The following is a 25,483-nucleotide window of genomic DNA, read 5'->3' on the forward strand; positions in this document are numbered from 1 at the left end:
TGGCTACATTGTAATTGTAGATCATCTCGTCGACACTGAGCGAATGTGAAGGCAAGATAGACCGTCATTGCATGCTCAAATTATCTTATGGGAGGTCAGTCGGTAGTGAGATGGGCAGCATATAAATTGAATACATAAAATAAATAGAAGAGGAAAAAAGAGGCAAAATCTCAGTGTAACACATAGGAGTCGCACGTTTAATAAGAGTATGACATAATCAGGTACACATCTTTCATCACAAGATTAAGACACATTGGACCGTCCCAAAAGTGCTTTTTTCAAGAGTCAACTGGACTTTCTGGTTTTTCTTTGAAGGTGTTTCGCTTCTCATCCAAGAAGCTTCTTCACATTGGACAGCTTCTGCTTTGCACCTGTCAGGGTTGCCTTTGGCGTGACTCTCCATTGTCTACCCGGGGAGAGCGGAACCCCGTGGTCAGAATTTCCCCATTTTTTCTGCAGGAAAAAAAATGACATTGATGAAGCGCTGGGCCTGCAGCCTGATGCTTCCTGGGGATGTCTTCCACTTTGTCGCCTTCTGCTGAGGAGAGTTTACCTCAGGAAACCCCTCAAAAGACGAGGAGAAACGATGGAGAATAGATGATGAAGAGGAAGGAAAAAGGAGATGATGGAGAAAGAAAAGATGAAGAAGAGGAGGAAAAAAGAAAAGATGGAGGAGGAGAGGAGGAAACAGAAAAGATGATGGAAGAAGGGAAGGAGAAGGAGGCAACCTTTTCCCTCCAAATTCTCCTCAGAATTGTCAGCCTCACACAAACTTCAACTAGGCAGCCTCGCTCGGGGCGAGCCCCTCCGCCGGTGACGTCACGCGCAACGGCCAATCCGCGCTCCTCTCGGCGGGGCGAAGGAAATGACGACGGCGCCGTATCCCTCCGCCGGCCAGGACCCCTTTTTTGTGTATGTGTGTGTGTGTGTTGTCGCTGCTTCTGTGTACCAACCCGCAACCCTTTAAAAAAAAAAAAAAAGAGCCGTGTGGGAGGGGGCGGGGAGGCTCATGCGAGCCGCGCCGCCGCCGTCGCCCTTCTCCCAGAAGCCGGCGGGGGGCGCGGGTCCCTTTAAGAGTGGGGACGAGCCCTGCCTCGGAGCCCAGCGAGGGAGGCGAGGCCGCCCCCGGCGGCCGCCGCCGTCGTTCTGGGGAAGGTGAGTCGACGGCATCCCGTTGCGTGTGGCGGCGGGACTGGCGGGCGGGTGGGGGAATGAGGAGGTGGGGAAGAGCCTGCGCGCGGTCGGCGGGGGCAGCGCGTGCGCGGGGCCCTTTAAGGGGGGGAAACCGTTGGAAACCGGTTCGAACTGCTCCCGCAGTGGGGGGGGGCTCCTCTCGCGGTTTTTTCCCCTCCTCCCGTCTCCATGAGGGCGGGAGAGGGGCGAAGCGGCGGGCTGAGGGAACAGCGCGCGCGAGAGCGAGGGGGAGCGCGCGCGGTACACAAAAGCGAGCGCGAGACGGTTTCCCTCAGCCGGGGAAGGAGGGAAGCAAGTGGCTCAGGGAGGACGGCGATTGGCTGTCGGTGGAGAAAAGAGGCGTGCCCTTCTCTCCCCGACACTTTCGTAGGTAGCCCTCCGCTAGGCGGCGGCCTCTCCCGCTTGGTTGGGAGGCGAGCGCGGAGCGATACTGTATACCGGAATTTTTTTTTCTCCTCTCTCTCTCTCTCGCCGTGAGGGGCGGGGCGAGCGGGGCGCGAGGTGGAGAAAAAAAAAAAAGGGAGCGAAGCGTCGGATCCCTCCGCCAGCCGCTTCCTCCCCTCCCCCTTTTTCTCTGGGCCCTGGGGGGGCGTTGTGGAGGGGGGGGAAAAGACGCCTGGTTCCCCCCCCCGCCCAAACGTGTGGAAATAATAAGACGTGGGCGGGTGGCGTCTCTTACAACGCCTCCCCCCCCAGCAACATTGTCCTCACTTCTGGGCAGGCGGCCATGTTGGCTGGAAGGGATTACTTTCTCTCCCCCCCCCTTTTGGGGAGACCCTGTGCTGATTCATAACCCTCGTGGCTGGGGGGAGGGGCTGTTTTGGGGTGGGGTGTGTGTGTGTGGGGGGGTCAATTGGTTGCTGGCTTCCCATTCTTTAGACAAAAACTAGGAGGGGCGGGGGGGGTGTCCCTCTGGTGGGGCCCACAACATTGCCTCCCTCACAGGACAGCCACTTACACACACACACACACACACCTCTTTTTTGCAATGGCCTTGTGGTGCCCTTTGGGCACCTCGGACTACAGCTCCCATCGCCCCGGCATGCCTCATCTGTACGGCACAGCGGCGCCACCCTCGCACGGTGCTCCAGACACCTGTTGCACTGCGCCCCCACCTTCCTCCCTCTAGTTTGGCCGCCTCCAAGGGATTCATCGGGCAGAGGTGCCCCTTGGCTGCTCTCGGGCCTCATTTCAGGTTCTCCCCATCCTTTGCCCTTGCTCCTGAATAGATGCGGCCATGCTCTGCCCAAGTCCCATCATCCCCATCCCAGAACACTGGAGGTGGTGGCACTAGGCAGAAGTGAGAGATGGCACCGTGGAGTTGCCATCTTTGTGGCATATCTGCGCTTTGAACACGGGAAGTGCCGCCGGGATTCGCTTGGCCGCTCTCTACAGAACAGATCCGTGTTATAAACTCCTTTTGTCCTTTTCCCAAGTCTAGGAAGCTCCATCTGGGAAAAATTCCCACATGTCATTACAATTGGCAACCAGGCTGCTGAATTTTTACATTATTCTGTGGCGCTTGAAGTTCTTGTTGAACAAGCCAAAGTTGTCCTGATGTGCAACAGTTGACCGCAGGGTGGTCTCACACACCTCAGATGGGATGCGAAACCACATCATGGGGATGGGGTAGCTCACCCTTAACAAATCTTTTCACATTTATTCTGGTTACCTTGGTATAAACGTGTGTAATTCTGGCCTGCTGTAAAGTGAGAAACACACTAGTGCACAGAGATTCTTTTTCCTCAGATTTTAATGGATTAAAAACATATACAAGAGCTGTACATATGTAGAACATGTTCTAAATAGCCTCACTTTCTTCCTCTAAAATGTTTATCCTTCCTGTACGATTCTATTCCTGCCTTTTCTGGGAGGCTTAACTAGATTGGATTGGATTGGAACAGAATAGTTGTGTTGCTTTTTCGGTTCTGAATCTGACCAACTTGTCAAACTAGGGCTGGATTTTTTTATCATATAACCTGTTGTGTTTCCTCTTTAGTTTATCCTGGATAACTCCTAAACTGCCTATTGTGAAGTACTGTTCACTAATAATTTCCTGTGTCGTGGTTCATGTGCTTGGCTTTTCTGATGCGTGATGTTTTCTACCTGGGTCGCTTAATAGCATCTTAGACCCAGATCAATCAGACTTTGAAATACTGTTTCAGAAAACGGTTTGTGTTTTCTCCTATAGTTCTGCATTTTTGTTCTGTTGAGTATTTTTTTTAAAGTAGCATAGCTTTAGAATGGCACCAGGCTCAGAACTTAGCCAACTTATCCTGAATCTACTGGGAATTTGCAGTAAATAACCATGCACAACAGTGTGATACTGTATTATTTTGTTTACATAGCTTAGCCACTTATCAATTTGTAGTTAGTATTTTTAGGTGTGTGTGTGTGTGTTTGCAACTGTTTCTTATGTAACAGTTTCTTCTACCCTCACTTCACAAGGCTTCTGACAGGTGTTATGAGACCTTACCTTCAAGCTCCATCTAAAAAACTTTATATACGTCCCTGCGTCACATATGAAGGCAGAGCAATCTCTAATTCACAAAATGCGTTTTCTGTTAATGTTAACATTTGTCACAGCTTTTTTGTCTAGTTGTTACAGTAAGGTTGCCTTCTGTAATTTACATTGTATCTGATGAGTAATCAGTTATACAACGAGGTCGCTACATTTTAAGGCATCATCCACAGATTTCCTATTTTATCTTGTGTTATGAAAAGATGAACTGGTCTAATTTTTGTGTTTCTCTATTTTGTGAGGAAAGGGAGAAACAGAAAATTTGACCAGCTGTATGTTGCGATTGAAGTTTTACCAGATTTTATAATGGATTCCTGGCCACTGTTTGTCGGTTGGCCTGCAAAATCAAATATTTTTATTTCCGAGTTGCTTTACAAACAAATAATCAAAAGCAGTTGCTTCTGTGGCCAAGGTTGGGTTAAGCTCTTTGCAGTTTTGATTTAGGGTTGAATACTTCAATGGCTGTCTGTCTTTGGAACAAAAATTGACATCTTGTTCCTAAACAGATTGACTGGCTCATGATCTGAGCTTCATTTTTTTGCCTAAATATCTGTGGTTAAGATGTGTATCTTTACCAACCCCATTTGACTGCTTAAGTCAAGTGGATTTTAAGTGCATTCTTTTCAAGAGCTGACATCATAGAAACGTCAATTCCCCACTTGTTTACAGTGCAATTATTATACAAAGTCCTTGTATAAAAGAAATCAGGGTAGCTATAATGGGCTTTAAAATTAAGGAAAGAAAAGAAATAGAGACAAAAATATGTAATGTGTTTCTGAGCAAGAAGACAAGATTTTTGCTCCTTGTAATCCTAGAAGTACAATACAAAAGCACAAGTAAACAAGGAAATAATATGTTGATTTCAGTTACAATTTTGATCCTGTAATTGCAAGTTTAAACAGACAAACATTTGAACATGGATGGAGGAAGAAAACTGTTTTCCAGATAAACTTTATTCTAGCTAAATCACAAATGTCAACGTTAATCTGCAACTTGAGCAAAGACTAGCACGACCTTCTTGGCATTAAACAGGCATCGGCTCTCCTATTTTGCTGATGGATTTGAACAAATCCTGAGTGATTGTTGTGATCTGTTGGTCTTTTGGCTGCATTTTTTAAATCCAGAGTGATTTTTCTGCCTGATGGTTAGGAGAAAGGGGGACATGGAGGCATAGGAGTCTTTTTCTGTGGAAGTGCAGAATATTCCAGGTTCCTTTCTGGGCATCTTGGAGAAAAAAGAAGAGAGACAGCAATATTTTTGGAGCAAAATGGTGCAAGTCCAGTGCTGGGTATAATCTGTTGTGTTTAGCCAAGAATGGTGTTACTTTCTGGAGCAATCCCTGGTGGTAAATTTTAAAGTTACTGAAAGGTTCCCAGAGACGTTTCATTGCAATGAAAGCCAAGGCAGGTCTACAGTATGAAAAGCACAGCATAGAAGGAGAAAGTCAGGGGGAGTCAAAGATCCAGGCAGTGGGTCTTCAGCATTCATGATTCTCCCGCAGTAGCTGCTTTGGGAAGTTGGTTTGCTTGGCCTGGCAAAATGCTATTTACTTGCCTGTCTGGGTTCACTTGTTGCCTGCATCTGTTGAGGTAGGACTTCTGTACACAGCTGTTGCTTCTGAAGAGATGAAAATGTATATTATTGGATTTAACCTGTGCGGAGTGAACTTTGGAAAAGCACCTTGTATTCCAAAGGTCCTTTTTTTGCTAACCATTTCTTAAAATCTCCACTCCTCTCTCCTTCCCACTTACCGAGGCTCTTCTCTTTTCTTTAGCATGAAGTAGCCATAGATTGTATATTGGATGCCTGCAAAACCTTGTTTCCATTTCATATTTTGGAGTATGCTGGCTTTTCATGACAACAAACCCAGGAGGATCTTCCCTGAGCAAGGAGGAAACAGTTCTGGTTTTGCTGTATAAAGCAAAGGGCCTTTGCATTCGGTGAATTAATTAAACAGAAATCTGTTTTAATAGGACTACCATCCAACATGTTTTGTTTTCTTTATGTGTTTTAAAAAAATGGCCTCATATATTTAGTGCATTCTCTCTGCCTGCTTTTGTGTGTGTGTGAGAGAGAGAGCATCTGTCATCAGTGTAGCAGAAAAGTAAATGTTAGCATATTTATCACAAGGATGAAATCATTTTATTGAGCAGAATAGTTTTGACGTCCTCCTAAATATCCACAGTGGGAGTTTTGGAAAGAAAGAACGGGATGGAATTTTAGAAAGATTCTGAGTTGAATGAACCGGTTACAGGTTTGTGTTTCTATATTGTGGATAGCAATAGTATACCATCTATTCATACATACTTTAAAACTTGCAGGTGGCTGCCGTCTTACTAAAATGGCAAAAAGTTCATTTTTTAAAAAAAATAGAAACTGGTTCCTTCTAACAGCTTTCACAAAGGTGTAATTTATTTGTCATGATGGATAAATGGATCACAGCTAATTGCACAGTAAAGCTTTTTAGTTTTTATTTCTAAAGATTTCATCAAGATTGAAGGCAACATGGAAAATTTTGCAAGGCTACATTTCCTTTTTTAATTCTGTTTTAAGATGAGCAGGAAAGATATTTTCAGTGTGGGTTTTTCAACATTAGGTCCAAGTGAGAGCCCTTTTTACTTTTTCAAACAAACGAGAACCAAAACTAGAAACTTACAGTAGATGCAACATAGTTGGTTTAGCAGCTTTTTGGAGGGAGAGGCAGAAACCAGAAAAGTATAGATCAGAACTGCTGCCCAAGTTGTGCTGCCCCCCCCCCCAAATTAGATAGACGTCCCCCTCCCTCGGCTGAATTCCCTCTCCTCCCTTGTCCCGAAGATGACCTCCTCTTTCTTCTCCCACCCCACCAAAGATGGCTGACACGGACCTGTTTATGGAATGCGAAGAGGAGGAACTTGAACCCTGGCAGAAGATCAGCGATGTGATTGAGGACTCTGTGGTGGAAGATTACAACTCGGTGGACAAAACGGCTACAGGTGATTGTCCTCTTCCGCAGCCCCATCTTTGCGCTATGCTAATGAACTTGCATTTCTGCAGACGATCATAGTGGCCGCTTCTAGTCCCTAATGTGCAAGAGATGATTTGCTATGTGGTTTTTTATTTATTTTTACTGTTTTTTGGCTGCACCTTGGCATTTTCAGAGGGCACAGACAGAGCCCCCAAAGAGATAGGAAGCAGACCTGTTAAAGGTGCCAGAGTCTGTTCCTAGTTCACCTTTGATGGGGCCACAGACTCCCCTTCCTTTCTCGAACTCGGCCTTCCTCCCTCTCCCTTTCCTTTATCCTGATGGGTTGCACTGCGTCTGCCTGGGGTCCCCAGCAGCACCCACATTAGGGGAGTCCCAGCTCATGGAGGGATGGTCTTTTCCGCTTTAAATCACCCCGTAGTCTTCGGTCACCTGCGGGGGGAAAAAATTAAAACAATCTCTACATAATTTCTTCCGCCGGCTATTAATATCCTCGTGGGTGTAACAGATTGACATATTTAATAATTCGTCTTCCTCTTCTTGGCGGGCTGTTTGCATTTGCTCCTTCCCTGCCTTCTGGCAGATACCAAGAAGAGCCTTGGCTCCCGTTTAATGCAGAAGAGTTCTTTCTGGAACAGGATTGCCAAAATCTGGGTAACCAGGAAAACCAGCAGAGAGCCAGCTTGTTCTCTGATCTGTTGGCCATATTCAAGTTAGTAGCCATCCCAGGTTTCAGTCCAGGGCCTGCTTGACCAGCTGGGCCTAAAGCCTATGGCAGAATAAAGGGAACCTTGCAAAGTAAGTCAATGAAAGTTGCTGGTTCGTAATACACGTCATTGGGGAGCTCCAAAAAACGTCCCCCCCCCATTTTACACCTGGCAGTTTTCCAGGGGGGACGGCGAAAACCTGGTGGTGCTTGCAGATAACCATTCTGAGTTTCCTCCCCGACAGTTTCAGTCAGCGTGCAGCCAGTGGCCGCCCCTGTGCCGACCGTTGCCCACCCGTCCATCGGCAGCGGCCTCCCCACCACGCCCGTTAGCAGCGGCACCTCCAACAATGACAGCACGAAGAAGACGTTGGTGACTCTCTTTGCAAACAATAGCAGTAAGGATCCTGAAGGGTCTCGGGGGTATCCAGGGGAGCTGAGAGCGTTTCTCCCCCCTCCCCCCCATTTTGTCAGGTCTCTGGCATCCCCATTGGTGGGACGAAAGCAAGGTCCCCATCCTTAGAAGTGCCCCAACAATTTAATGGGGGGAAAGGTTGGGAAAATCCACGTACTTTCACCTCTTTTTCCTGCTCTGTCTGTGCCCTGTCACTAACCTGGGATGGGCCCCAGCCCAGAGGATTGTGGTGCAGTTCCTTAAGCTGGGCTTTCCTGACATAGCATGTTTGAATCCTTCGCCCGTGTGACCTGCAGGTTTTCAAATCCAGGCGGTCCATGACTTACGATCACAATTGAGGCCAAAATTTCCATTGTTAAGTGAGGCATTTGTTAAGTGAATTCTGCCCCATTTCTTGCCTCAGTTGTTAAGTGAATCACTGCGGTTGATAAGTTAGTCACCTGATTGTTAAGTGAATCTGGCTTCCCATTGACTTTGCTTGTCAGAAGGTCGCGAAAGGGGGTCACGTGACCCTGGGGCACTGCAACGGTCACAAAATGAACCAGCTGCCGAGCATCTGAATTTTGATCTCGTGACCATGTGGATGCTGCAGTGGTCATAAGTCTGAAAAAATGGTCCTAACTCCTTTTCAGTGCCATTGTAACTCTGGATGGCCGCTAAATGAACTGTGTTGTAAGTTGAGGACTGCCTGTATTAAAATCAACTCCACAGCATGCCCCCTCCTCTTATAAACGAAGTAAGCAGTCTTAACACACACCCTGTGTCGCTTTCTCTGTGTGTGAGAAGAACACTGCTCCCCTTCTAGAGGGGCCCGAACTTCTCAAAGCCCCCCACCAGCGTGGCAGAATTAGAAAACCCCTTAGCTGTAGGAGGGCAGCCTTATCATTGGCCCCCTGCGAGTAACAACCCTCTCCTCCTCTTTTCCCAGCCGGCACGCCTCTGGTTCAGCAAGCGGGCCAGCCCCTGATCCTCACTCAGAACCCCACCTCTGGGCTAAGCACGGTGGTGACTCAGCCCGTCCTCCGGCCTGTGCAGGTCATGCAGAATGCAAACCACGTGACCAATTCTCCAGTGACCAGCCAGCCCATCTTCATCACGACTCAGGTGAGGGGCCTCCAGTCCATGGTGCCCTTTGTAGTCCGCCGCTTTTTCAACTGTGTCAACTGGGTGGACTTTAACTCCCAGAATTCCCCAGCCAGCATGTCGTTCATTTAAAAGGCTCAGAGAACAGGCCGAGGGTGACTTATGGCCAGCTAACATTGCACAGGCTATCCATCGATTGGGGTGGGGGTGGGGGACATGGTTTCCCAGCAGTTGCCCAGCCATCTGAATGCCTCTCAAGACCAGGGGTGCTGGGAGTAAACCGATTCTGCCTTCGGGGCACCTTTCTACAGGTAACACCTGGATGCCTGTTGCAGTTTTTGTAACTATTATCTATTCAACATAGTCCTTTGAATAGAATAACAGAGTTTCCTGTTTCCTGCAGCAAAAGCTTCAGTCATTGGTAAACTTTGACTGATAAACAGCTATGAATGTCTATTTTTTTTAAAGAAACCTGAAAACCCAGCCTGATACTTTTTATTTATATTTAACTTTCAAAAAGGTACAAGGTAGCCATTTCTGTCCTGTTATGACCCGGAGACAGTACACAATTAGTAGGATGGTTTTTCGGGAGTTCAATTAGGCAGAACGGTCTAAAGTACACAGCCTGGGCAGTTTTCACCCTCTGTCCGTATCATTCAGGCGTGTCTTTGTGGCCAGAAGGTGGGCTACAGTTAAAGGATGCAATGAGCCTTAGAAATCTGATCCTCTTTTAGAAATGGGATCGCCTTTTGGCACTGAATGGCTGCCTCTGGCGAGATCAGAGCACACCAGCCAGCCAGGCCTTACTCTCGCCTGGGCTTGAGCTCCTAAAGCGGCTTCTTTTCCTTGTCCGAGAAAGGGTTTTCCCGTGCGGAACGTCCGGCCTGTGCAAAACACGATGAACCAGGTTGGGATTGTCCTGAATGTGCAGCAGGGCCAGACCGTACGGCCGATTACACTTGTCCCAGGTAAGCCAGGGAAGGAAAGCTGGCCAGAATTGGGGGGAGGTGAGCCAGGTAGGGCGGGGTGATGAGCAGAGCCCCGCAAAAAACGATTCCCTTTCGGGCACAAAGTCTAGGGAGGGAGGGAGTGGCCATGCAAATGACCCACTCACTTTGGGTAGTGAGATAGGCAGCCTATAAATTAAAAAAAATAAATAAGAGTAGCCTGCCCTCAGTTCCAGCTTTGCCGGGTTTAAAACACAATCCTCTGCCTTTTGCAAGTTCTCCAGAATTTCGGCAACCGCCCAGGTCTTTTCTCCCCTCTCTTCGCTTCCTTCAGCCCCAGGCACGCAGTTTGTGAAGCCCGCTGTCGGCGTCCCTCAGGTTTTCTCTCAAATGGCCCAGGTGAGACCTGCTCCAACCATGCCGGTCCGACCGGCCTCCAACACGTTCACAACGGTCATTCCGGCCACCCTGACCATCCGGAACACGGTCCCACAGTCCCAAGCACAACCGCAAAGTAAGTTCTCCTTCAGTATCTCCTCCTCCTCCTCCTCCACCACCCCGTCCCTCGCCTGGGAAAGTTGATTGTGCAGTAGCCAGCCCACCCATAATCCACTTCCGTCCTTTGACTCCTGCCTCCCTCTTCCGCTTCCGAACGGAAACGATCCGCTTCTCTCCTCCTTTTCCCTTCAGTGAGCATTGCGAGTTTTGTCGCGGTGAAGAAACCCGGCATGGCGGGCGAGAACAGCAACGAGGTGGCCAAGTTGGTGAATACCCTGCACACCGTCCCTTCGCTTGCTCAGAGCTCGGGCCCCCTGGTGGTGCCCAACAACAGCCAGGCCCATGGTTCCCAGAGGACGGGCATCTCCGAGTCCCCCTCCCAGAAAGGTGCGTCTCTTAACTTCCTAAGGCATTAAGGAACTGGGGGAGGATCCCTGGGATGCTATTCATTAGGAAAGGGGTGTGCCACCCACCCCTTCCTTCCTCCTCCCCAGGGGAAAGAAATCGCAGCGAAGAAGAAGAAATAACCTTGTTTTTTGAGCCTGGAAGAGTTTCTGCCTTCCAGCTGTCTCTCTTTTTCCCTCCCCTGATTCCCTTTTCTGTTGCCGTCAACAGTCAGCTCCTCGCCGATCCCCGCCTTCGACCTGCAAGACAGCGGGCGGAAGTCCTGTCCTCGCTGCAATGCCCAGTTCAGAGTCACTGAAGCTTTAAGAGGCCATATGTGTGTAAGTCATCGCTCCTGGCCCAGGAGGTTGGCCGTGAGACGGTAGCCGAGGGGGAGAACCACCCATATAGTTGTGTGCGCTCCAAGCTTACAATTTCTGGAGTACAACCATCCAGAAAGGCATCTGAAACGCAACTTTGGGGTGGAGGGAGGCAGACGGAGAGAAATCTCACTAGATCACAGCGGATTCATGGATTTTGCTCGCCCCAGTGCTGGAAAAAGAGAGTCACCCAGTTCACGGCTAAGCGAAACGCTGTGATGCTGACCCTGCCTATATCTGAAATCGGGTGGGCAGCCGTGGCCCCTTTACGACCCGTGGACTCCAACTCCCAAAATTCCTGGACTGGCCATGTTGGCTCAGGAATTCTGGCAGTTGGAGTCCACGGGTCACAAAGGGGCCGTGGTTGTCCAACCCTGTCTTAGCTGCTCATAGCAAGGGAAGGCCCGTTCTTTCATCCGGTCTCTTTGACCCTGTGCCGTGGGGGACAGGCACAGTAATATTTCTCAGAAGGTGGTTTGCAAGCAAAGTGCAGAAACTAAATACCTGTTGAACTTGGAGATTTTTATCCCTGCACAATACCCGTTCACACTGTGGCCTGTAGCTCCGGCAATTCAGGATGGAGCCAGGCTGCCATGGGGTGGGGAGCCGAAGTCCAGACCCAGAGAAAAGAGGGGAAGCCCTCATTCGGACGACCTGCCTTTCCAGAGTGGCTAGAGCATATACAAGAATTCTTACCGTCGTCGTCGTCTTTTTCTTCCCCGCAGTACTGCTGCCCTGAAATGGTGGAATTCCTGAAGAAAGGGAAACCCCTGGAGTCTGAACCAAATATCCAAGCCCCCAAGCCCCCTTCCCCAGATAAAACGGCCGCCGTGACTTCGCCCCCCTCCTCCACCCCCATCCCCGCCCTCTCACCGCCAGCCAAGCTCTCCGAGCCCAGCGACGGCACCAGCGAGGGGGTGCAGAGCAAGCTGATCATGTTGGTTGACGACTTCTACTACGGCAGGGACGGAGGCAAAGTGAGCCAGCTGCTTAACTTCCCCAAAGTGCCAACCTCCTTCCGATGCCCGCATTGTACAAAGAGGCTCAAGAATAACATACGGTAAGAATAATAGGGGTCCCGGGTGAGGGGGGGGGGAACGAGAGAAAACGGCCCCCTCTCTTGACCTTTTGAGAAGCACCATCTCCCCTGGAATTAAGATTGACTCTAAATTTTTAAAAGCTGGGGAAGTTATTCAGATCAGGGGTGCTCTACGTTATGGGTTAGTGAAAAGAAACCGTTCCAGTTTCCCACTTAAGATATTTTTAATATTTAACGTTTTCAATGTTTTAATTCTTTGTCTTTTGCTTTCATGACCTAAGCTGCCCAGGGAGAGGGGCAGCGTATAAATTTAATGAAATAAATGAAAACTAAAAAAGCCACTTCTGCATATACACCCAGATGAATGTTCACAGGGTTTCAACCATTAACAGAGGATCCTAATTTAGCTCTATAAAAACGTGCAAATCCAGTATTGCCTAGCTTTTCCTTGGGGCGGGGGAGGTGCTTCCAAGGACCAAACAAAGGCACCTGTGTTTTGGGGGAGCTCTTGAAACCCCACCTTGCTGTCGCATCCAGAGGCTGCCCCTCACCCATCGCCAGCCAGACAAGCCCAACCATCTCCTTGCCTGCAGGTTCATGAACCACATGAAGCACCACGTCGAACTGGACCAGCAGAACGGAGAGGTGGACGTCCACACCATCTGTCAGCACTGCTACCGACAGTTCACCACCCCCTTCCAGCTGCAGTGTCACTTGGAGAACGTCCACAGCCCGTACGAGTCCACCAGTAAGTTGGCACCCCCAAAAGGGGCCTTCGCCAGAGGGAAGGAAGCAGGGGGTCCCCTTTTAAAGAGAAGAAAAGAGATTGGGCCTCTTGAAGCTTTTCCTGTAGGATCCCAAAGGGGGCTGCCTTGCACTTTGCGGGAGGCAGAGAGAAAAGCGAAGCGGCAGAGGTTCAGATGCCAGGCTCCACTGAGGCAGGTTTCACGCCCCGGAGAGCCTCGCCAGCCTCGATTGGGCCGTGTCTGAACGGAGGCGGTTTTGACCCGCTCCCTCTTGTTGCAGCCAAGTGCAAGATCTGCGAATGGGCTTTTGAGAGCGAGCCCATGTTCCTGCAGCACATGAAGGACACCCACAAGCCCGGGGAGATGCCCTACGTCTGCCAGGTACTGCCAGTGCTTCTGGGAAAGAGGGGGGGGAGAGGGCAGTAGGCGGAGCTTTGGCACTTCTGCTGATTCTGGAGAAATCTTCACCAGAACAAAACTGAAGGGAAAACCACGTTCAAAACCCTCCTTGCCTGACCGGCCTTAGAAAGAGAGGTGGCTCCCCTCTGGGAAATGCACCTTCTGACCCCTTTTAACAAGATGCACCTTCTGACCCCTTTTAACCCCCCCCCCACCCGCCCCAGGTCTGCCAGTACCGTTCGTCGCTCTACTCGGAAGTGGACACCCATTTCCGGATGGTGCACGAGGACACGCGTCACCTCCTCTGCCCGTACTGCCTCAAGGTCTTCAAAAACGGCACGGCGTTCCAGCAGCATTTCATGAGGCACCAGGTGAGCCCCCCACCCCCTCCTCCTCCACCGCCAGGACCACCTTTCTTGGGTGGGGGGGACGAGGAGGGCCCATCCTTCAAAAAATCAGCGCTGCGTCTCCCCTCCTCCCTCGCAGAAGAAGAGCGTCTACCATTGCAACAAATGCCGCCTGCAGTTCCTCTTTGCCAAGGACAAGATCGAACATAAGCTGCAGCACCACAAAACCTTCCGTAAACCCAAGCAGCTGGAAGGGCTGAAGCCGGGCACCAAGGTACAGAGCAGCCCGGGGTGGGGGCGGGGATTCTTTCCCCCCCCCTCCTGCATCCAGGGTGGGGCAAACAGGAGGCTGCCCTCGCTCCCATTTCCCTACCTGCCTTTCCTCTCTTGCTGGGAGCAAGACCAGAGTTCTGATCTGAGGCAAATGTGGGCGCCATTTTTAGTCCTGAGTGAAGGCAAACATTCATGTCCTGGGATAACATTGCAGGATCCAATCTGGGTCGCTCACTGGGGGATGGGGGGATGGGGAGGGGGGGAACAGGGCTTTAGCCTTCCAAATATTTGGATTCCTGCTGAAGCTCATCCTCGGGGAACCCCTCTCCCTCCCTCCCTCCCTCCCTCCCTCCCTCTCTCCCCCCCCCCAGCATGTGATTTATTCTTCCTGTCTCCCTTTGGCCCACAGGTGACCATCAGGGCCTCCCGAGGTCAGCCGCGGACGTTGCCCCTCTGCGCAAACGACATGCCCCCGGGCCTCCTCCAGGACGCGGCCTTGCTCTCGGCGTCTCCGGATCCCCAGCCGAACTTCTCGTACCCGCCCTTCCAAAGGAGCATCCAGAAGAAGGCTGTCCGGAAAATGTCAGAGCTTCTTCCCACGTTTCAAACTCACCTTAAGAGAGTTGCTGGCCACTGGTTGCTCCTCCCTCTGGGCTGATGGGGAAGCTTCCCCAGGGCAGGGGGGGCGGGGGGGGGCGTGAAGTCTCAGCAAGAGAATGGGGGCAGGTTCAGCACGGGCCGTCCTCGACTTATAACACTTCATTTAGGGACCGTTCCAAGTTACAACAGAGCTGGAAAAAGGGACTTTTTCACACCTGTGACGATTGCAGCATGACCCTGGTCAAGTGATGTATGTTTGGATGCTTGACAACCGACTCGTGACCGTTGTAGCGTCCTGGGGTCACACAATCCCCTTTTGTGACCTTGCCAGATTTGCTTAACAACCATCTCACTAACTTAACAACTGCAGTGCTTCGCTTAATGAATGTGACAAGAAAAGTCGTAAAATGGGGCAAAACTCACTTGACCAGCGTCTCGCTTAGCAACATAAATTTTGGGCTCAATTGTGGTCGTAAGTCGAGGAGGACTACTTGTGCCCGCCCTGCACCTTTGGGTGGAGCTGAGAGGAAGCTCCCTGAATACCGGCTGCCATGCTGTTCCCTTGTTGGAGGTCCTCCGTGTCTCTCGGGCGGGTTTTCAGTTGAATGTTTTGGCCTGGAAACACACGGAAGATCTTCCCTCTCTGCGTCGGATAATATTTCATGCCCCACTTGACTGTTGTTTTGTTGGGGCACGCGCACACACACCACAAACACACACACACACACACACACACACACACACACACACACACAGAGAGATTCTAATTCGGCTCTCCCTCCCTCCCTCTCGGCAGGAGCGTCCTCGGCCGGCAGACCTGCCTAGAATGCAGCTTCGAAATCCCGGACTTCCCCAACCATTTCCCCACCTACGTCCACTGTTCACTGTGCCGTTACAGCACCTGCTGCTCCCGTGCGTACGCCAACCACATGATCAAGTGAGTGCCCCCGGGCCCCGTCTCGTCATTTGGAAGGGAGCTGAAGGAGCTCGGGTGACAGCTGGGTGGGGGAGATGCTTCGCACCTGGAGCTGGTCCAGGGGTCCCTGAGCCACAGGTTGTGGACCACTACTGGGCTGCAGCCTGTTCAAAACCAGGGCAAGCGTGTGTGCGCGTGAAGCTCCATTCGCGTGAGGGGAGGGTGCATGCGCCCATCCCTCGCACAAATGCAGGGGTGTGCGCATGTGTGCACCTGCCACCCCGTGCCAGGTCGGGCTGCCGAGCCAGAGAGGTTGGGGGCCTCTCTCCTGGCCTATCAAATTCCATTTTTTTCCTGCCCCACTTAGTATCCCAAAGAGTTACTAAGAGCAGAAGGAAAAAGGCTCTTGGGAGCCCCATTGATGTGGCTTCTTTGCCCTTTGTGGCATGAAGCTTTTCTTGCCGTAAGGGGAGAATTGAAAGGGGGGGGGGAGGCGGTGTTTCTCTTGATGTAACTTGGTGGTTGAAGCGTTGTGGTTGTGTTAACGACTGCTGCGTGCCTCTCTTTCCTTGCTCCGTCTCCCAGCAACCACGTTCCTCGCAAAAGTCCGAAATACTTGGCTTTGTTCAAAAACTACACTGCTTGGTAAGGCTCCGTCCCTCCAACTGTGGACCCCCTCCATCCTTTTGCTAGCCAGGTCTTCTCCCCTGGATCCCGTAGGCCCAGGGAGGGGCAGCGCGAGGGTCCCAACTGCCTTCTCCAGGGTGGCAACCCGGTCCTGGTGTTCGGGGGGGGGGGGAAGGTGAGGAATTCTAGGCCGCAAATCTGCCGCCAGCCCCAAGCGTCTTTTGGGTTCTCTTGCCAGTGGGGTTCGGTTGGCTTGCTCTGCTTGCCTCTTTGCCACGTCGGAGGGGGACGCCATGGCCAAGCACCTGGTCTTCAACCCGTCCCACGAATTCAGCAACGTCATTCTAAGAGGTAGGAAAGGGCAGTTGGGCTGGAGGAAAGAACTTTGGCTCAGCCCTAAAGTTTTTTGCGGGGAGGGAGGTTTTGTTGACCCCCCCCCCCGCCTGTTTATATATGAGGGCGAATGTGATTCTTGTCGTAAGCTGAACTCCTCCTTTCTGCTTCCCGCAGGTCCCGCTTGGAGTTCCCATACAAGGTAAACCGTTGTGCCTTTTCTATTCGGGTAGGTTTTGTCTTCCCCTTCCTCTGGGCGATGCCTCACCTTCTCCCTCTCTTTCCTTCAGGCCTGCCCAGCCGCTCGAAGGAGGCATGAAGCCCTCCGTCTCCACCGCCTCGCCCAGCAAAGCTGCCACTGTGAACACACCGCCTCCTCTGGCCGAGGAGGAGGAGGAGGAGAAGGCCCAGGAAGCGCCACCGGTGGTGCCTGAGCCGACGCCCGAGGCCAGCTGCTCTCCTGCTGCGGTCCAGGAGAACGAGGGCTCCACCGCCTTGAACGTTGACAGCCGCGAAGGGGAACCTGAGCCCAAGGAGGTTCCTGAGCCCGTCAGCAGGAAGGAGCAGCTCTCCGTGAAGAAGCTGCGAGTCGTCCTCTTTGCCTTGTGCTGCAATACTGAGCAGGCGGCGGAACACTTTAAGAACCCGCCCCGGCGGATCCGTCGCTGGCTGAGGCGCTTCCAGGCTTTCCAGGAGGAGAACGTGGCTTCTCTGTCAGAGGGCAAGTACCTGAGCTTGGAAGCGGAGGAGAAGCTGGCCGAATGGGTCCTCACGCAGCGCGAGCAGCAGCTGCCAGTCAACGAGGAGACCCTCTTCCAGAAGGCCACCAAGATCGGCCGGTCTCTGGAGGGGGGCTTCAAGATCTCCTACGAGTGGGCCGTCCGGTTCATGCTGCGGCACCACCTCAGCACGCACAGCCGCCGGGCGGTGGCTCACCCGCTCCCCAAGGATGTGGCGGAGAACGCCGGCTGCTTCATCGAGTTCGTGCAGGGCCAGATCCACACCCAGGACCTGCCCCTCTCCATGATTGCGGCCATCGACGAGATCTCCTTCTTCCTGGACGCGGAGGTCCTCTGCAGCGATGACCGGAAGGAGAACGCCTTGCAGACGGTGGGCACCGGGGAGCCCTGGTGTGACGTGGTCTTGGCCATCTTGGCCGACGGGAGCATCCTGCCCACCGTGGTCTTCTACCGAGGCCGCCTGGAGCAGCCCGCCAACGTGCCCGAGACGATCCTGCTAGAGGCGAAGGAGAACGGCTACAGCGACGACGAGATCGTGGACATCTGGTCGTCCAAAGTCTGGCAGAAACACATCGAGCACCAAAACAGCAAAAGCATGGTGGTCCTGGACTGCCATCGGACTCACCTTTCTGAAAAGGTCCTCTCCATGCTGAGCTCGTCCAGCACCTTGCCGGCGGTGGTGCCGTCCGGCTGCAGCTCCAAAATCCAACCCTTGGACGTTTGCATCAAAAGAACGGTGAAAAACTTTGTGCACAAAAAGTGGAAAGAGCAGGCCAAGGAGATGGCGGACTCCTCCTGCGACTCGGACATCCTCCTGCAGCTCGTCCTGTGTTGGCTGGCCGAGGCCCTGGAGGTCATCAGCGACTGCCCCGAACTGGTGCAGCAGTCGTTCCTGGTGGCCAGCGTCCTGCCCGGCCCGGACGGCACGGCCAACACGCCCACCCGCAACGCGGACATGCAGGAGGAGCTGATCGCTTCGCTGGAGGAGCAGCTGAAACTCCACAACGAACTGCAGGACGAGGAGGGTGACCTGAACAACGAGGGGGGGAATCCGTCGGAGGAATCCGCTAACCCCGAGATCCTGCACCAGCTCTTTGAGGGGGAGAGCGAGACCGAATCCTTCTACGGCTTCGAGGACGCAGATCTGGAGCTGATGGAAGTGTGAACGCCGAAGGAGAGGGGTGGCGCGGAGGGAGGGAATGAGATGAATTCCTTCTCTTTCTTTAAAAATGCATTGTTGGAAGAGACCATTTTTCCCTACTTCCCTGTGGATTTGTGGCTACAGGAGACACGTAGGCGAAACACACACAAACTTAATGATAGCCATGTATGCTGTTCGAATTCTTCAAAAAGAAAAAAAACACCACCACGTGTTTGCCCCCCTCCCCTTCAAATCACTGTTGTGGCATTTCCTGAAGATATATATCGTGGGTGGATTTCTTACGATTTGGTTTTCGTTTTGCATTTCCTTTACCTCACTGTATTATAGTTTCTGGGTTTTTATTTTGTTGAGTTTTTTTTTATACTGTGCAAAACAAGTTTTTCAAGATATCACATTATCAATGTGACTTTTTTTTTTTTTTTGGAAGGCAAGGAAAAGAGATACGTAGCCGATGGAAGATTTCTCAATCTCGCTTTTTCTGTTGGCCGTAGCTGCCTATTTTATTTTTTTCCCTATAATACTTGGACCCGGAAACGTAGAATTTCTGGGGTAATAAATTTTTTTTAAGCTACGAAGAATCTACTTTGAACCTTCGAAAAACGTTCTAGAGCTGCCCACAAAAATAATTGGAAGATTGCTTTATGGAAAGGAGACGAGAACAGCAATTAAATGCAGGCATTATTGTTTAGGAAGAGGCAAAACCTCCCTTCATGTTTTTGTACGAAACTTGGACGTTAAAGGTAAAGCAAAAATTCACTTGTAGGAGAGAGAAAAAAAACACCCACCCAGTTTTCATAGCAATCGATGCAAAACCTTTTCAAAGTTCCCGGCGGTGAAACGTTTATCTGAGTTGCTGCCAAGTGAGCGCAGGGGTGGGGGGACAGTTCATACCCCACTGCGACCCCCTTTCTCTGGCGGCCGATTGCAAACAGATTCTCTTGAACCCCAACATCGCCTTCTAAAAACTCTGCAAGCTACTGACGCCTTTCGCCGAGACACTACGTCCCCTGACCCAAGTGCTGCAACTGAAACCCCAACTCTGACATGCACAAAAACAAGGGAAATTTCCTGTTCTATTTTACACTGCCAGCATTAAAAAAAACAAAAAACCAGAGACATTTAAAAAAGAGAGATGTTTTTTCTACTGTTTGCATGTTTGAGAGTTTTTTAAATTGTAACGTATTATGATCTAAATGACGAAGAAAACATTTTGACACATAGAAAAAACAACCCGCCACCCCGCCGTCTCTACCTGTACATCTTTTCTGTTTTTCCTTTGAGGTTGGGTGGGGTGGAATTAAAACCTCCCCTCGTCTTTTCCCTTCCCTTCCCCAACTCCCCGAGGCCAAACTCAAGGGAAGCAGGAAATAGGGTGGTTTGACCTGTAAATGGTTCATCTTTAAAATGTACATATGTGGAACATTTAATAAAACCAGGGAAATGGATTTATAAACACGTGTTTTCATTCCAGATGAAATCTTACGTTTAGCAGCCAGAGAGGGGGAAAAAAAACTGGATTTGAAATGCAGCTGGGGTTACAAATTGGACTTAGTTTGGTTTTGAGAATTCATCCTGGTTTCATTTATTGAAAGAAAGTTGGCTTAAGACCAACGATCTGTCTCTAAAATGCCTGTGGGCTCTCAAGACCCTCGTGTCCACCTCTCAAAGTCCCACAAGGTAATGCTAGTTTCTTGTTGCCTCTCATGGTTGTTAACTGAGTTTAGCTCCTTCTGCGATTGTGAATTCATCCATCTGCAGGTACAGGAGACGTATTTCTTAAGGGCGCCTCAAGCAGCAGATAAACCAGGAGCTGCAACTCCCCTCCTGCTCTGGAGCTGTGAAACCCAGGCAGACGTTAAGCAGGAAAGCACCTGCTGGATAAGTACTCTGGCTATTATAACCCCCCTCCTCTTCGGATGAGACTCCCCATTCTGTAAGATTTGAAAATACTGCCCTCTAGTGGTTCAGCAGGGTCACTGGATAGACTTCCAAGTTGTCGCCTTCCCCTGGTGGCTTAGCATGGTCACTGCAGCTCCTATAGATTGTGCTAGCTAGTGTGGCAGGAGTGGGCATGTCTGAATAGCCCCCAGACCCTTCCATGCAGAAGCAGAGATCTCAAGCGACCTACACTAGAATCCACAGTGTACCTGGTGTTGCTGGGTAGAAAATCTTTCTACAGAGAACGCCTCCAAAAAGTAGAAAATCCCTTTTTTTCCCTCCCATGTTCTGGCCGGACCAACCAAAATTGTTTTAGCCTCTAGGCTGGTTTGGAACTCAAGCTGTGCTGGCGGGGGATTATGGGAGTGGAAGCCCAGCTGTTTCGGAAGGTTGAAGGATGATAAGATTATACCAATGAGGAACCCCTAAAAATCTTGGGGGGGGGGAACCCCTCTTGAAACTGAAAATTTCTGACACAGAAGAGTTATTGTACACAGTCAAACATCTTTATTAAAGAGTAGCTCCCCCAGGAGCCTCAAACAGTATAACAAAGGATTTGGGGTTCTGTCATCCAACAAATAGAAAAACTCCGTTTGTTTTCTGTTTCATTCGAAACCACTGCAAGGAGAAGGAAGGGGAAAAAAAGCCCAGCCAAATTAACAGGCAAACTTTGAATCAGTCTTGAAAATAAATCGTTCCTAAAATCCAGGTTAGGGAGGAAGGGAAAGTGACCACCGCGAGAGTTGTGAGAACGAGACCAGGAAGGCCTCTGGACGGCCAAGACCTTCCGGACACCTTACCTGACGAGGTGAGCGATCTCCCAGTTGGTCTCCAGGGACAGGGGGCCTTCCAGCTCCACGCCTTTCTCAGTGACGGTGGTGATCTCGTACTGAGGAGGGAGGACAGGAGGTTAGGGTCCTCTTTGAGATGTCCACTTCAAAGGTAGACCCCAGCATGCCAGCTGGGCTGGGAAGGGGACGGGGGGACATCCATAGGCCCCTCTCTTACCCGGTTGAACGAGCGGGCGTCCCGATAGTAGAGGATCTTCATACACCGTTCAATGAGCGCTCTGGCCGCCTGCTGGGAGAGGTTGGGGCTCTTCTCCAGTGCCTCCCTCATTAATGGCTGCGACAGGGCGAAAGAAACAGAGGGTGTTCAATTGCACAGCCTAAAATTGGGCCCCCCCATGACTCGAACCCATCTCTGGCTTGCTGAATAAGCCACAACTCGGTACGCAAATGCTTGAAAAACGAAGGCGGCGGAAATCGGCAAGATGGGGAACTGATCCCAAGATAAGCCATGATGGCTTAGCACGAACCAGGGAGCCCAATTCGTAACCCAGGATCCCAACCTCACTGGATCCCCCCCCCAAAAAAATATATGCCAGTGCATTTAATTTCTACCCACCTGTGCCACGTAAGACCCGTATCCGGTCGCCAACGAAGAAGCTTCGTACGCCACTCCCAGCATGTCAACGTAGCCTAAGAAGCTGAGAGGGGAAGAGATTGAGGGGGGCTGCAGCGGCCGAATCCCCTCCGCCATCAACCTCCCCCGTCGTTGAATTGCAGGCAGTTTGTTTATGAGTTAAATTTATATGTTGCTCATCTCACTACCAGGCGACAGTTGGCGAACGCGACACAAAGAAAAGGACACAATTTTTTGCTACTAGTAGTAGTCCTCAATTTATGACCACAACAGGGGTGGGGGGGATCATCCTCAAGCTTTTCCCTCCCCCAGTTCCCGGCCTTACCCTTCCCCCTGGGAATAGCCGCCGATGACCACTGTGTTCCAGAGGGGATTCATCTTGGACCGGTGGTTGTACATGACCCGGGTCAGCCAGGAGTGGATGGCCTTCGGGCTGTAACTGTGCCCGTCGCCCAGAAGGTCCTCATCAATCCTACGAGACAACAGAGGCCCAGCTGAGATGCTGCTCTCTTAAAGCCATCAATTAACACATACACACACATGCCCTTCTCACCATCCAGGCTCCCTTGCGAAGGGCCGAGGGGTTCGAGCATCATCCAAGGAGGAGGAAACCCCATGGAAAGGATCAATGGGTCTCCCAACTTTTCAGCCTCAAGGCTATCAAGCCAGCTTACAGGCCCAAATGTTTATTTATTTTTAATAAAATGCATTTTTAATGCATTGTGACGTTGATTTTGGGGTCCCACCTGGAAGTTCTCCAGATGTTTAAACCTTCACGCTGGTTTAAATCGGGAAGGCTCATCAAGGCCCCCGTACAGCAAATCAAAGCTGGTTTGGGTTGCTTTTTTTCGGTCGGGGTCTCCAAAGTTGGCCACTTTTAAGACTTGTGGGTCTCAACTCCCAGAATTCTGGGAGCTGAAGTCCACAAGTCTTAAAGAGGCCAAAGTTGGGAGACCCTACTTTAGTTCCTCCTCCTCTCATTGTTTCCAAGTCCAATTCAGGGGGTGAAAGAGCCGGCCGGGACCCCCAAACACCCGCTGTGGGTCACCTGGCCACTTACACCATCTGCTCCAGGACTTGCTTCAGGTACTGGAAGTCAGCATAGTCCCCCGAGGCACCCAGGACGGTGCTGTCGTTGACCTTCATGATCCTGGAGAGGTTGCGGAATCGGGCCAGCGAGCCGTAGGAGCCCAGCGTGTCGGCGGCGATCATCACCCCTCCCTCGAACTTCAGGCCCAGGACGGAGGTGCCCGTCACCATGGGGCTCCTGGATGGAGAGAGAATGGGAAGAGGGGTAGAGAGGTAAGTAGTTGGGTAGGTGGATGGATGGGTAGGGAGAGAGAGAGAGAGAGAGAGAGAGGTAGATGATAGGTAGAAAGAAGGATAGAGATAAAGTTAGGAAGGAAGGAACGGGAGTGTTGCCAATCCCTACAAGGGGCTCTGGATGACCCTTCCCTGCATGCCGGGAGGATCCTGCCCACCCAATTGGTGATCCAAAATATGCGGGATCTCCCCCCTCCAATCTCTCAACTCCCCCCCCCCAAACCATCCAGTCCCATTCATGGGGCTGCACCTTTGCAATAATGCCTACGGTCGAGCTTCCCTAGCTAGGGGCAGTCTACCTTTAGGACTCAGGCCCTAGGATGTGTATATATATGTGTGGGCTCTTTAATTAAAAGATGGGGGGGGCAGTTACAGCTGCAACAAGGGAAAGTCCTCCTTCCACCCCCCCACCCCCCACCCCAAAACCTGAGCCACCCGATGAGTGTTGGACTACAACTCCCATCCCATCTATGGAGAAAACTCTAATCCAGCACAGAGGCAGACCCTGATTTGCACCCCTTCGGCCCCCTCCTCCCATCATGACGTCACACACCCGTGGGGAGGGGCTTCCCCCCTGCTCCCCCCCCGCCCCAGCCAGCCTTACAGAGTCCTCTTGGAGGCCTCGCTCTGGGCCCGGGAGTCCTGGGTCGGGCTGCCCAGTGGGAAGAGCCTCCCCGGGGCGGGACCCCCGGCCCAGAGCAGCGAAGGCAGCGGCAGCATCGCGGGCGCCTCCATCTTTCCTTTCCCCGAACGGCCGCAGCTTAGTCACGGAGCAGGAAGAGGGGGCGCTACGGAGCATGCGCAGCAGCAAACGAAGCGGCGCGGGACGCCTCCCAATTGTCCGCGGCGGCGCTCCGTAGGCCGGGAAATGAAGCTCCGCCGGTGCTGCCATGTTGGGTGTGGCGGATACGAGACGCATTTTACTTGGGTGGGTGAGGGATTTTCCGGTGGGGGGGGAGAAGGAGGGCAGAAACGGGGAAGCTCAGTCATCTCCCGAGAATTCCCGTTATGAATTCTTTTCCGGGGGAGGGGGGTCGGGAAGGAGGAAGTTATTCGGGAAGAGGGCGCCATTTTGAGCGTGGCGCCGCTGACGCTGGAAGGAGTACTTCCGGGTCAGGGCGCGCGCGCGGGGGGGGGAGAGAGAGAACTTCACGCAGGGAGCGAGCTGCCCATTTCCAGGAAGGCTTTTCTGGTTTTTTGCAAATTGATTTGTTGCAAAATCTCCGCGCCCGAGAATGAAGTGTGTGCAACAATGACGTCTGCCGGTGCATCCTTTGCATGTGCATGCAGTGGCGTTGCAAGTGAGCAACAGCAACAAGGGGGGGGGCGCCCCCCCCCACATTGGCTTTATGCGCTGCAAACCCGCGTGGGAATAGCACAGCAATGAAGTCCGTCTCTCTTATCTGCTTGGGGGAGACAGAGCGGCTGGGAAAGGCCAGATTTCAGGCCAGCCCCGGCCTGGGATTGATACATTTATCATTGCATTTATTTTGCAAAGATACAAAAACTCCCTTTGGGGCTTCAGATGCAAGGACCTTGTGAAATGAGGCTCTCCTGCCAAAGGGGAATATACTGCTAACAGAGTCGGAAGGGACCTTGGAGGTCATCCAGTCCAACCCCACCCCCCTCCGCCCAAGCAGGAGACCCTGACAGAACGACAGAATCACAGAGTCGAAGGGACTTTGGGGGTCATCGAATCCAACCCACTCACCCACCCCCCTGTCCAAGCAGGAGACCCTGACAGAATCACAGAGTCGGAAGGGACATTAGAGGTCATCTAGTCCAACCCACCCTCCACCCAAGCAGGAAACCCTGACAGAACGACAGAATCACAGAGTCGAAGGGATCTTGGGGGTCATCGAGTCCAAGCCCCTGCTCAAGCAGGAGACCCTACACCATTTCCGACAAATGTCAGTCCAGTCTCTTCTTGAAAGCCTCCAGGGATGAGGCTCCCACAACTTCCGAAGGCAACTTCTGTCCTATTGAATATAGAATAATAAGAGTTGGAAGGGACCTTGGAGGTCATCTAGTCCAACCCCCTGGAGCCCAAGCCAGAGACCCTACACCAGGGATGTCCAAACTTGGCCCTTTGAAGAGTGGTGGACTTCAACTCCCAGAATTCCCCAGCCAGCAACTTGCTCATATTTATAGCTCATGCTGGCTGGGGAATTCTGGGAGTTGAAGTCCACCACTCTTCAAGGGGCCAAGTTTGGACACCCCTGCCCTACACCATTTCCGACAAATGGCAGTCCAGTCTCTTCTTGAAAGCTTCCAGTTGAAAGCTTGAAAGGCAACTTCTGTTCCATGGGCTGATGGTTCTCACTGTCAGAAAATTCCTCCTTATTTCTAGGTTGAATCTCTCCTTGATCAGTTTCCATCCACTTATTCCTTGGCAGGAACGTTGAGCTGCTGATGTGGTTCCGCTCGTGTGGGAGAGGGAGAGAGGAATACAATAATGACATAGTTTTAAAACCTATTTGGGTCATTGGCAACATTTGTGGACGGCTGTTTGGTGGGACCTA

General features: G+C 51.5%; 2 protein-coding genes across 9 annotated transcripts; one reads left to right on the top strand and one right to left on the bottom strand.

The window, feature by feature from the left end:
- The first annotated feature begins 267 nt into the window (after positions 1-267).
- Positions 268-19,720, top strand: POGZ (pogo transposable element derived with ZNF domain). 8 transcript variants are annotated; one of them, XM_058160351.1, is made up of 20 exons: positions 269-1,155; positions 5,901-5,969; positions 6,567-6,690; positions 7,632-7,784; positions 8,730-8,905; positions 9,744-9,852; positions 10,166-10,345; positions 10,522-10,716; positions 10,945-11,054; positions 11,819-12,153; positions 12,726-12,880; positions 13,159-13,259; positions 13,502-13,648; positions 13,737-13,898; positions 14,307-14,479; positions 15,294-15,434; positions 15,999-16,058; positions 16,279-16,391; positions 16,551-16,575; positions 16,664-19,720. In XM_058160351.1, exons 2-20 carry the CDS (start codon positions 5,955-5,957, stop codon positions 18,276-18,278), a joined length of 4,089 nt encoding a protein of 1,362 aa, XP_058016334.1. In that variant the 5' UTR covers positions 269-1,155; positions 5,901-5,954; the 3' UTR covers positions 18,279-19,720. The 8 variants fall into 8 exon arrangements, with proteins under 8 accessions (XP_058016338.1, XP_058016334.1, XP_058016335.1 ...); XM_058160354.1 differs by having other exon boundaries at positions 270-1,155; positions 13,764-13,898; XM_058160355.1 differs by lacking the exon at positions 7,632-7,784 and having other exon boundaries at positions 268-1,155.
- Positions 19,721-20,697: 977 nt separating this feature from the next.
- On the bottom strand, positions 20,698-23,744 carry PSMB4 (proteasome 20S subunit beta 4). Its single transcript, XM_058160214.1, has 7 exons — positions 23,566-23,744; positions 22,699-22,905; positions 21,964-22,110; positions 21,621-21,702; positions 21,222-21,338; positions 21,014-21,102; positions 20,698-20,831 (listed from the first exon to the last, which is right to left on the bottom strand). Exons 1-7 carry the CDS (start codon positions 23,694-23,696, stop codon positions 20,819-20,821), a joined length of 786 nt encoding a protein of 261 aa, XP_058016197.1. The 5' UTR covers positions 23,697-23,744; the 3' UTR covers positions 20,698-20,818.
- Positions 23,745-25,483: the final 1,739 nt, after the last annotated feature.

The sequence above is a fragment of the Ahaetulla prasina genome, chromosome 17 (assembly GCF_028640845.1).
Source record: "Ahaetulla prasina isolate Xishuangbanna chromosome 17, ASM2864084v1, whole genome shotgun sequence".
Classification (NCBI taxonomy): Eukaryota; Metazoa; Chordata; class Lepidosauria; order Squamata; family Colubridae; genus Ahaetulla; species Ahaetulla prasina.